Raw genomic sequence first — 12,949 nt, 5'->3', positions numbered from 1 at the left:
CAAAATTAAAGTAATTACAGTGAATTCTTGACTAACATATTCAGTGCAGTAAGTGTTTAATATTCTGAGGAACATTTAAGTGATAAGTTTACATTTATTCAGTAAAAAATGGCAAATATACCTCAGTTTCCTGCATTTGATCCTGACTGTGACCAGACAAACCTGTCACAGAGGTGGGTCAAATGGCTTAAAAGGTTTGAAAATTTGTTGATAGTTTCTGACATCAAAAGTGCTGAAAGAAAGCGTGCCTTTCTACTTCATTATGCAGGTGATAGAGTTTGTGACATCTTTGACACACTGAAAGACACTGGTGGTGCCAAAGATTATGACACTGCCAAAGCCAAACTAACAGAGCATTTCAAACCAAGGCAAAATACTGCAATGGAAATTATGCATTTCAGGAGAGCAAAACAACTCTCTAATGAAACTGTGGATCAATACCACACACGTCTGCAGGGTTTAGCAGCCCATTGTGAGTTTGCTGATGTTGACAAAGAAATCAAACAGCAAATAATTGAAACATGCACATCTACACGTCTCCGTCGAAGAGCTCTAGAACTTGTTGATGATGACAGTTCTCTTACCAAGATACTGGATATGGCTCGTCGAATGGAAGATGCTGCACGTGATGCTCGTGTCATGGAGTGCAGTGCTAATAACGGTTCTGCCACTGTTACTAACAGTGATGAGGTACGTAAGGTTCAGGGAGGACACCGTGATCAAAGAAGATATCATGGCAAACCTAACAGTAAATTTAGCCGAGAACCACGTCACAACTGGGGTCAAGGAACAAGGCTCAAACAGTCACGACGACCCACATCAGAGGGTGTCAACAATAAATGTTACAATTGTGGAGGAGACTACCCACACCAAGATAATGTTTGTCCTGCTCAAGGTAAGAAGTGCTATGAGTGTGGAAAACTAGGTCATTTTGGTGCTATGTGTCGTTCCGCACTAAAGAAACCACAGTCAATGAATAAAAGCACTGTACGAGGATCAGGTCATAGGGGTCGAGGTGGTAAACACAATATTGCACCTCATATCAAGAATGTTAATAATGTACAAGACAACATTTCATTACAACCAGTCTCAGATGACAGTGAATGTGATTATACTTATGGAGTACAAGCAATCACAGAATGGAATGATCTTCCAAACAACCTAGAGACATGTGTATACATTGCTGGTATTTGTCTCAAGGTTCTCATTGACACTGGATCAAACATTGACACCATTGCTGAGTGCCACTATGAAAAATTTAAAAAACAGTTCCCAAAGCTTGAGAACTATAATGGCAAAGCCACTGCCTATGGTTCAAAGGTAGCCTTGCCAGTGATTGGAACTTTCACTGCAGAGATTAAGTCAAAGAATGCAATGCTCATTACTACATTCCATGTTGTTAGGAATGCAAAGGAGTCTTTACTCAGTTACAAGACTTCAACCAAATTGGGGCTACTTCAGCTTTCTAATGCTGTAGCAGTGGAATCTGCAAACAATGTTGATGGTATTGTTGCTGAATTTTCTGATCGATTTAAATCCATAGGTTGTTATACTGATAGCAAAGTACATCTGCATATCAACCCAGATGTAATTCCAGTTGCCCAACCACATCGCCGACAACCATTCCACACTCGCAAGAAAGTCGATGCCGAACTGGATAGGCTGATAGAACTAGATATCATTGAACCAGTAACAGGCCCAACACCATGGGTAAGCCCAATTGTCACTCCACCAAAGCCGAAGAATCCAGATGAGATACGCATTTGTGTGGACATGCGTGTTCCCAACATGGCAATAATGCGTGAACGCCATCCTACACCGACTGTAGATGATATGATCTACCGCTTGAATGGTGCAACTAGTATTCAGCAAGTTAGATTTAAACAAGGGCTATCATCAGCTTGAACTTGATGATGAGAGTCGCTTCATCACAACGTTTACGACACATCGAGGTCTGTATAGGTACAAGCGCCTGAGTTTTGGTATCAACAGTGCTGCCGAGGTATTCCAGCACATCATCAGCCAGGTATTGCAAGACATACCTAATGCTGACAACATGTCTGATGACATCATTGTTTATGGCCGTACCCAAGCTGAACACGACAAAGCTCTTCGTGCAACATTGCAACGCTTACGAGAAAAGAATCTGACGTTAAGCCGAGCAAAGTGTGAGTTCAATCAACATAAAATTGAATTCTTTGGACATGTACTTAGTGACAAAGGTCTGTCTCCAGATCCTAAGAAAGTTGCAGATATCAAGAATGCTGCACCTCCTTCAACGTCCACTGAAGTACATAGTTTTCTGGGAATGGCAAACTACTGTTCTCGCTTCATTCCAGATTTTGCTACCATTACGAAGCCTCTACGTGAGCTCCTGAAGAAAAATGCATCATGGTACTGGAGCGATATCGAGCAAAATGCATTTGATGCTGTGAAAGATGCACTAGTAGAGAATGCGACTGCTGCATACTTTGATCCATCAATGGACACTGAATTAACGGTGGATGCTAGTCCTGTTGGATTAGGTGCTGTTTTAGCCCAACACAAACCTGGTCAACCAGATTCCAGAGTAGTAATTGCCTACGCCAGCCGTTCTCTCACAGATGTTGAGCAACGATACAGTCAGACAGAGAAGGAAGCTCTTGCTCTTGTATGGGGCTGTGAACACTTCAATGTGTATCTGCTTGGTGCGCCCTTCACCACGATGGTCACTGACCACAAACCGTTGGAGACCATCTTCAATAATCCAAAGTTCAAACCACCAGCTCGCATTGAGAGATGGGCTCTTCGTCTGCAACCATACAACTTTACGGTGAAATACAAGCCGGGTGCAGGCAATCCCGCTGATTACATCAGTCGACATCCTGCAAACAGTTTCACCATCACCAAGCATCAGCAAGTTGCCGAGGAATATGTACACTCTGTAACCTGTGATGCAGTCCCTAAGGCTCTTACTCTTGATGAAATCCGTACTGCAACCCTAGAGGACCCAACTCTGCAAGCAACAGTGGATGCATTGACTAAGAAAAAGTTTCCACGCATCCCACCCTCAAGGAGTTGACCAAGATGCATTCAAAGCACTTGAACGCATCCAGACAGAATTAAGTGTTACGCAACAACGCGACACTGTGCTGCGAGGTACTCGTATCGTTATTCCAGCTGTTCTCCAGCAACGTGCTCTGAAGCTTGCACATCAAGGACACCAAGGTCTTGTTAGGACCAAACAGCTGCTACGAGAAAAGGTGTGGTTTCCTGGCATTGATCGTCAAGCAAAGGATATGCATGATGCCTGTGTCCCTTGCCAAGCTGCAGTGGATACTTCAAGACCAACACCTCTACAACCTTCACCACTACCTGCTGCACCCTGGACGGAAGTATCGATGGACTTCTGCGGACCGCTACCAACTGGAGAGTACTTGATGGTAGTCATTGATGATCACTCACGTTATCCAGAAGTAGAAATCATCAATTCCCCATCTGCAAAGGCCGTCATCCCGAAACTCGACAAGATCTTTTCAAACTTTGGCATTCCTGAAGTTGTCAGGACAGACAATGGACCGCCATTCAATGGACAAGACTTCGTCAACTTTTCTGAGCATATTGGATTCAAACACCGCCGTGTGATGCCACTACATCCTCAAGCAAATGGAGAAGTTGAGAGATTCATGCAACCTCTCATGAAAGCGGTACGCTGTGCTCATGCCGAAGGACGATCCTGGAAACAAGCTATGTATGCTTTTCTCAGGAACTACCGTGCAACACCACATGGAACACTGGGCAAGTCGCCTGGCGAACTTTTATTTGGACGTCCTATGAGAATCGCACTACCCGTCATGCCAGCCGAGGTAACGGATAAACGTCTCGCTCAGAAGGATGCACTAGCCAAGGGCAAAATGAAAATTGCTCATGATCAACGTGCAAAGGAACAGTTCATAAAGGTTGGTGACACTGTTCTCGTTAAAAAGAAAAAAGAGGGAAAGTTAGATATGCCGTATGATACAAAACCATATAAAGTGATTAGTGTAAAAGGAACTATGGTAACAGCTAGTAATAGAGATCATAGTATAACACGTAATATGGCTTTTTTCAAAGTGATTCCAACTAGTGTAGAAAATGATGAAGTGCAAAGTCGTGCAAAAGAAAAAGAAAAAAATAGTTATAACCCGACAAACAATTCATTAAGGGATGTTATTAGTAGGAGGGAGTAGGAGGGGGGGGGGGCAGAAATCAGGGAGTGCACCTCAGGAAGGGCAGCAACAGAGAGGGAATCGGCGGCGGAAGAAACCTCCAAATCAGAGACAGGGGGGGTTCGACTACTGAAATGGGAGGGGATGTAGTGACAGAGTCAGAGGGAGGGGGCGAGGAAGAAAGCGAAACCTTCTTACCCGCCGTAGAGGAAGAAGGAGAGGAGCCAGGTCTACGTTTCTGGCTCAAAGAGACAGGCGTGCCAGTAACAATGTACCGGGCGACAGACTGAATGGTCTCAGCAGGAGAAGAGGAACGAGACCGAACAACACGAAGATTGCTGGGAGGATGATGGATATCAGCCTGGATAGACAGGTGGCGCGGAGGGTCAAGAGACTGGGGGGAGGGTCGGGAAGAAAGAGTGGGGGGAGATGGGGAAGAAGACAAAGGAGATATGGCAGACTGGGTAGGAAGGGGGGAAATCCCAGATGGAGAACCGGAAGGGAGACCATCTGGGACAGGAGACAAAGGAATAGGGGAGGAGGTGGTGGGTGTGGTCATGTTTAAGGCCTAGAAACGGTTGTGAGACTGAGGAAGACGGGAAGGACAAGGAGAGGTAGAATGCAACACACGAGTGTAGGAGACGCCCGCGAAAGGGGCGTGACGACGAACTTGGCGTCTCGCTTCAGGAAAAGACAGACGATCACGGTGCTTCAAGTTGAGGACGGCTTCCTCGAGTTTGTAGTGCATACACGAGCGTGAGAAGGTAGGGTGGGCTTCACCGCAATTGAGGAAGCGAGCCTGGAGAGAAGTGCACTCGGACTTAGAATGACTATCGTCCCCACACAAAGGGCACAGATACACAGTACTGGTGCATTTGAGGACACCGTGCCCGAACTTCCAACACTTATTGCATAGTCTAGGAGAGGGAATGTACTCCTGAACGGAGCATCTGGCACCAGCAAGAATAACAGAGGGCGGAAGGGTCCTACTATCAAAGGTGATTTTTACAACTCGAAGGGGCTGACAGCGATGACCACGAGGGGGTCGAGTAAACGTGTCCACCTGGAGGACAGAATGGCCTTGGGCTTTGAGGATATGTTTAATATCCTCATGGCAATCATTGAGGTCCCGAACACCAGTTGCAACATGGTGCGGGAGGAGAACAGTGCCAACACTGGCATTTAACCGAGCGTTCTTGGAGACCCAAACAGGGGTCTCTCCAATGCAGGACAAAGCAGCTAAGCGAGTAGCTGCATCCTGAGAAGGAGCAGCGACGACACGCGTACCGTAACTGGTGGAGTTAAAAGTAAAAGAGGCATCTACTGAATCAACAAGGTGTTTATGGAGGGAGACATCGTCAGGAGGAGTAGAATCCAGATGGTGGAGATCAAAGTATTTAGCCCACGTAGCGGGACCAAACAAGGCGTTGTAAGTAGTATTACGGGAAGGGATCGTGCGAGTGCGGCCGTGCCGGGAACGGCATTGAGAACCCCCGGAGTTCATGGGGGTAAAAGGCGCAGTAGTCACAATGAGAGATGGAGCCATGCCAGGGGACGAGGTGGTCACCACTGGGGAGTCGGCCCTACCGCAGAGGAGGGAGGGGAGCTGAGAGGAGTAGTCAGGTCGTCGGGGCCCAATGTAGCAGGGGCTACAGGGCCTGGTCTTCCAACACAGTCCGACTCGGGGGCTTGGTCGCCCACCCCACGAATCTGAGAAAATACAAGGGAACCATTATCAGCCATGAAAACGAGGAAAAACTTTCATTCATGAATGTGCCCCCACACCCACCATGGAGCCACAATTAGAGGCAGGACACCCAACAAGAAGCTATCGCCGATCTTGCCGGGGCCCCCCAGGGGTGCGTCGTGAGTATACGCCCCACAAACGCCACCTTAAGAACCGTGAGTCCGTCGAGAGCGGGTTCAGTGACGAAAGGAGGATTGACAATAAAAGGGTCCCCTCGCTCTAGGCGTTGGGTACTACAGTTCTATGGGTGCAAGAGTATGCCTCCTCAAACACCCGAGCGTCAAAACAAAAGAAGGTCGAAAGAATAATCAAAACAGGCAAAAGGTCAGCAGGAAATGACAATTTGATAGGAGAAGAGGCGGGGAGAAAAAGAAACACGAGTAAAAGGAAAAGGGGCCTGGCAAAATTGGTAAAGGCAGCAGCAGAAGCATAAGGGTGCAAAAGGACAGAGGACTGACCCATGGAGCATCACACTCCGGCAGCTGTCCACCAAGCCCCCTCACGGCGACAACGAGCCAGACAGTGAGGGAGTGGTTGAGGAAAGATGTACACGTTCGTAAGTACTTGCGTAACTGCTTCGTGAATCTGGACCCCTGGTCAATATCTTAGCCCATTCTCAGGTTAGACTTGTTCATGATGCTTCCGTTTCCAAACTTGCATTCATACATTTTCACTTAATAAAAATAAATATTTGCTCATAAATTAATATTATCAAACATTATAATTACGTGTATTGTTAGGCCAATGGTTAGTTGTGTGTTTTGGTTTCGTTAATTATTATTTCCAGTATCTGGAAGAAGTGTTATAGAGATGCAGTTTAAACATAGGAAATTAATAAAATAGTGTTCAAGAACATTTGGAACGCAATATACATAATCAGTTATGAGTCATGTCTCAAAGTGCTTTTCATACCTAAACAGATGGAGGCAACTGTCCAGTATTTATTAAGAATGGTCAACAGTAGTTAGAGAACAGCTTGACACGACACAGTACGAGCTGGAAATGCATGAAGGAACTCTCGAGTGAAAGCCTCGAACATCGTCAGGATGTTCCAATGTACTATTCTGACAATATATTTTTATTTTTTTTTATTTTTACATGCGTACATGCGAATAAATACAATAAAACAAGAACAAACAAACAGATCACAAACACAAATACAAAAGCACAAAACAAAGAAAGACAAATACACTAAATACCGGCCTGAAGGGCCGACAACAAAAACACAACAATGAGCATAAACACAATGGAACACAGTAAAAATGAACAACAATACAATACGGTTGGGTAATGGAAATAAACACAAGAAAACTACACAAAGTACAAAATCACAAAAACACAGAAAATACCGGCCTGAAGGGCCGACAACAAAAAACAAACACAATGCAAGATAGTAGAAAAAGAACAGTGCAAGACTTGTCATTCAAATTTAAGCGTACAGGCACGCATGCGTAAGGCAAACAGATTACAATAATAAACAAAGGCACAAAGTTATAAAGAACAATGGCACAACGGTAGAAATTACAAATGCACAGTTTAAATTACAAAGGCACAAATTTATAAATTACCAAATACACAAAAGATCGGCCTGAAGGGCTGACAACAAAAGCAATAAGCACAGCAGTACAATGACAAAATACCGGCACCCGCACCCAACAGCCCAACCCGTGAAACAACACAAAACAAGCCAACTGGCCCCGAAAACCACACAGAGAAGTACAAATATGTAACTACAACAAATTAAATAAAATACTCCCACACACGCATGGAAACACGCATGCACCCACGCACACAAACGGACACAACACATAGCACACACACAAAAAAAAAACACTTAAAAGGAGGATACTCGTCAGTGGGAGGCGAATATTTCCCAGGAAAATCATGCAGAGGATATTCCTGCTTATAAGCTTCCCACACTAAGTACTCCCTGTCGGTAGGACAACGATCCCCCTGCTTCAGGGGGGGGGGGGTGCATAAACTCGGGAACCACCAGATCATGTGGAAATGGCAGCACCCGGAGCTGGGTGGCAGAAGTCGCATAACGAGGTAAGGCAGAGTGAAGGGAGGCAGAAGACACAAAAAAAGCGGATGCAGACCTCCGAGACGGCCCCGCCGCCGGACGCACAGGAGAAGACAACGAAGGCTGCCGAGACGGCAACCCCACACCCGACACCGCAGGAGACCCAGTAGAGACGGCCGGAGACTTGAGAAGTGGCAAAACCGCCGCTGATGAACCAGGGGACAAAACTGGGGCCATGGAACCCCCCAGAGCGAGTAGTCTTCTTTAACGCCACCACCAGGTCACTACGCTCACCAGCAAGAGGAACCACCCCCCACGCAGAACTGGAACCATCCGACGCAACCGACGCACCGGAAGCAAGCTCCACAGGCACCTCACTAGAAGAAACATTGACACTGGCACCCGCAGGCACATGGACCTCCGCCACCACCGAGGAATGCGACACAACCGGAACCTCACCACTGTCACTGGAAGACCCACCATCGTCGAATTCTCCCGCATCAGCCCAATCAGAAGATCTCCGGGAACGCTTGGGCACCAACCGCACATCATCAGAGCCAGATGTTGACCCAGAGACCCAGTCAACACAAGCCGGGCGAACTAATGCTCTCCGCAGGACGGCAGCATCCTCAACCACATGGGGAACCAGGTCGAGCTCAGTAGGAGGCCCCACAGCCACCCCACCACCCAGCACAGCCTGGGCACATGGCGAGGGTGCAGTGACAGGCACCACAGACAAGAACAGAAAGACGGGGGAGCCGTGAAGACTGGAGCCGGTAGAACCACGGGAGTATCCAGGATACCTACCGGGGCAGGACGAACATCCGACGGCGACACAACCTCCTGAGGAAAGGCAACCCCACCAGGCAACACAGCCTCTGGAGGTGGGGCGACATCAGCAGGAGGCGACACACATGGCACGGCAGCAGCTAAAGAGTCATCCACATCCACAGCCACTGAATCCTCCTCCACAGGGAACCGCGGGAAATCCTCCTCACGGAAGAGGTTGACGGGCGGGACGGCAGGTTCAGAGCATCCAGCAGCATGATGGCCCAAGAGGCCATAACGATAACACGTACGGGGTTGACGAGCATAAAACACCCGAACAGAACACCCCAGAAGCTTCACTTGAGATGGAATGTCTGCCCGCAGCCTCAATCCTAGGGTGCGAATATTTGACCGCACACCCTTTAGTGGACCCGAGGAGAGCAGGTCCCGAGAGAGCACACTGACGACCGCTCCAAACTGGCCGAAATACCGCCTCAGCAGAACCTTCGGAAATTCCAAGAGCACCCCATGCACTTTTACATAAGTGACGGCACCACTGTGATCGGAGACAGTCACAGTGCCTGCATCTTCGAGCAGGGGCAATATCTGCCCCTTGTAACGACGTAAAAACGCCCTATACACCTCCTCCGTCGTTAGTTTAGCAATCACCCTACAGGCAGTCACCAGCTCAACGCCATAAATATCCCCCACAGGGACCCGCAGCATGTCACACAGCACCAATCCCATCTCAGGATATCCCGCTCAAGCAGAAAACTCGAGGCCTATAGACTGGGCACGCACAACAGGGACTGAAACATGGGGGGGCCCCCATGGCGCCGACACGCCAAACTGCACCCGCCCCTTCGCAACTCCAGGCAGCAACTTTCAGATCAGGCGAGCATGTCTGAACCCCATGGTGGCCAACAAGGCAATCCAGACAATACATTGACAGAATAGTATATGCGTGTCCTTATATACCTGCCCCCCCCCCCCTCATTAACAATGGCCAACTGTTCGTTAATCCACACCCACTGTTTGTGATTGAAAGACACTTTCCACACGGCTCAAATGATTACATTCGAGCTGTTATTGGGCATAAATACGCTCTCTTCCAGGATTCGAATCACACCTCTCTATATGCCGGGAGCCGGTCAGGCCGAGCAGGACAGCACGCTCGACTTGTGATCCTGTGGTCCAGGGTTCGATCCCGGGCGCCGGCGAGAAACAATGGGCAGAGTTATTTTCACCGTATGCCCCTGTTACCTAGCAGTAAAATAGGTACCTGGGTGTTAGTTAGCTGTCACAGGACTGCTTCCTGGGGGTGGAGGCCTGGTCGAAGACCTGGGCCGCGGGGAACACTAAAGCCCTGAAATAATCTCAAGATAACCTCAAGATGCTTCACCCACGTATTAAAACCACCTTGCAGACGAGGAGTCACAATAACGTGGCTTGAAATATGTTGACCAAACCACACACACTAGAAAGTGAAGGGACGACGACGTTTCGGTCCGTCCTGGACCATTCTCACAATCGACTTGAAAATGGTTCAGGACGGACTGAAACGTCGTCGTCCTTTCACTTAATAGTGTGCAGTTTGGTCAACAAAACCACCTTGCCTAACCCAACCTATGCCAAACTATACAATAAACTATAATATACATTAATACTTATTTATATTCGAATAAAAGTAAGTAATTATCTTAAGAAGGTGCCAAGCTGGGGAGACTATAGTTCGAATAAAAATGATGAGTAACATAATAAGTTGAAATATACCAATGGGTCTTTGTGGTCGGTGGCAGCGTTGATGAACACAGCTCGAGGATGAGTTAGTCTGTCTACACAGACAAGTGTCTCCACCTTCTCGGTGTATGTACACTAAAAGTAACCTATAGTTCAAGACAATGCCCCCGGGTGTACTGGACAATGAAGTGTACTTGATGGATGGTCAAGTAAACTCTTGTGGTGGCCTAAACGACCCTCTAGAGGATGAGAGGCCTTAAGCCCAACGCTCAACCAGAACATGCGAGGCAGTAACGCAACACGAGAAAAAGTTACAGCCCCGCTCTATTGCCAGGTAAGTGCACTACGGGCTCACCATAGCCCGTGCTACTTGGAACTTTTTTTCGTAGTAGGTGCATCTAAAACGACAAGAACGCAACACGACCTCATCAACACTGGCCAAATGATTGTTTATTCAGCCACCGTCCGCCCAAGTTAATGAATACGAAACACACGACTCCCAACTGATGGCGTTTGAACTATTCCCAAAGAGTGCTTCGTTCACTTCCTATGTTTAGTCCTAACTCTCCGAATCCATATGCCAGCCCAAACCCCATAAAGGCTAAATGCTCGTTAATCCAGCCACCAAATCCGCTAGATTAACGTGGATTTGGTCATTGTTTATGACGACGGGCTGCACGGCTCAGCTGATGACGTTCCAACTTTTTCCGAACAGTGCTTTGCTGACGTTCTCTGTTCGAATCGCTCCTCTATAAATGCTTCACTCATGTACTATAACTACAAATAAATGCCAGAAGAACCTAAACACCTACCCTAATATAGGCTTAATTATACACCAAATTCTATCTTATAATAATTTATATAAGAAACTATACATTTTTAAAAGACTGTTAAAAATTGATATATGCGTCTTTGGGGTCGATCGTTGAATGGCCGAGCAAGTGTGATAATGGATTGCAATAATGGTAGGGCCAGAAACATGGTACATTCGAGTCACTGCTAACAGGTGCTGGAGCGTAGTGCAAGCAGCTCACTGAGTGCACATGGAGGAGAGTCTTGCGTTCAGTTCGGCTCTGTCCGACTGGGGCTGACATGGAAGAACAATTTCAGCCATAATCAGAACACAGGATCGCGTCTGAATGACAATGTGCTTGTACCAAATACCAGAACACAGGGTCGTCTGAGTGCCAATGTGCTTGTTCGAAATATCAGCACACGGGGTCGTCTGAGTACCAAAGTGCTTGTACGAAATATCAGAACACAGGGGGCGTTTGAGTGCCAATGTGCTTGTTCGAAATACGGACAACTCCAGCAGCGTTTGTATCAGCTTGACTCTGTACGAAACTACGACTCACAGCGGGTTTCATTAACTCTCATGTCTACTGGAAACGACCCTAAATCAACCACGTAACTAAGACAGCATCCCGACCCTAACATAGGCCTAACAATATCATATAGCCATAAAAAATTCAAGAAATTACCGATTGTTATTAATCCGTATGAAAACTTGTCAATCGATTGTTAGATATGCAAGTCCAATAGCCCTGGGAAGGGGTCAGGATAAGGTTTAGAGATCGGTCGGGGGGAAAGGAATGGTGCCCGACCACTTATGAACGGTCGGGGATTGAACGCCGACCTGCATGAAGCGAGACCGTCGCTCTACCGTCCAGCCCAAGTGGTTGGTGGGGAAACACGTCAAAAAATTGCTTAGGAAAATACAAAAACAGAGAGAATAACATACTTATTCAGAATAATCCTGTTTCTTTTCACTAGGGCGATAGAGGGCGACTGTGAAGAGTCATCCAACGCAGAAGAGAGTGACGGAGGAGCAGCAGCAGCAGCAGCTGCAGCTGGAGGATCAGCTGGAGGAGGAGGAGGAACAGCTGGAGGAGGAGGAACAGCAGTATGGGAAGGAAGAAAAGGATTAGCCCTCTATGTAGACGGCACAGGCGCCAACGTGATGCCATCTAGCTGGGAGAGCAACAGAAAAGGTGCAGCAGACAGCGTGATGGAGGCTGTACAGGGGGATGGAACAGGAACAGGAGGAGGAGGAGGAGGTGTTGGAGGGGGAGGTAGTGAAGCAGGAGTGGGAGGGTGGGGGTGGCTGCGGCGTGCAGGAGCGCTGGCGGGCGCGGGCACCCTGTGTAAAGAGCACGCCCTCACCGCCCTGCTGGTCTGCGCCTCGTGGGACGTAATCCGCCACAGGAAACATATCCGCAGGTATGTTACTTCTTGTGTGGTGGAGGCTGTCTGGGTCTCTCTTGGGCTATCCTCCCTATCCCTTCCCCCAGCTCTCCTTCCTTGCCTCATCCCTCACCTTCTTCCTCCCTCCTTCACCTTCTCCTATTCTCCTTCAGTCTCTCCCTCCCTCCCTCCCTCCTTCTCACCCTCCCTCCACCTCTCCCTTCTTGAATTATGCATGCATCATGTGTGTTGGATATTATGTGTGTGTGTGTGTGTGTGTGTGTGTGTGTGTGTGTGTGT

At 47.7% G+C, this 12,949-nt stretch overlaps 1 protein-coding gene across 1 annotated transcript in view; it reads left to right on the top strand.

Moving 5' to 3' along the window:
- The window catches only part of LOC138349878 (protein O-mannosyl-transferase TMTC1-like), a 142,637-nt gene that overhangs the window by 23,732 nt on the left and 105,956 nt on the right, over positions 1-12,949 (top strand). The window contains exon 3 of the mRNA XM_069336886.1: positions 12,239-12,685. Within this exon, the coding sequence (XP_069192987.1) occupies positions 12,239-12,685 (447 nt within the window). The remainder of the gene's footprint in view (positions 1-12,238; positions 12,686-12,949) is intronic.

Source organism: Procambarus clarkii, chromosome 4 (assembly GCF_040958095.1).
Source record: "Procambarus clarkii isolate CNS0578487 chromosome 4, FALCON_Pclarkii_2.0, whole genome shotgun sequence".
Lineage (NCBI taxonomy): Eukaryota > Metazoa > Arthropoda > Malacostraca > Decapoda > Cambaridae > Procambarus > Procambarus clarkii.
This window is presented reverse-complemented; position numbering and strand designations above follow the sequence as displayed.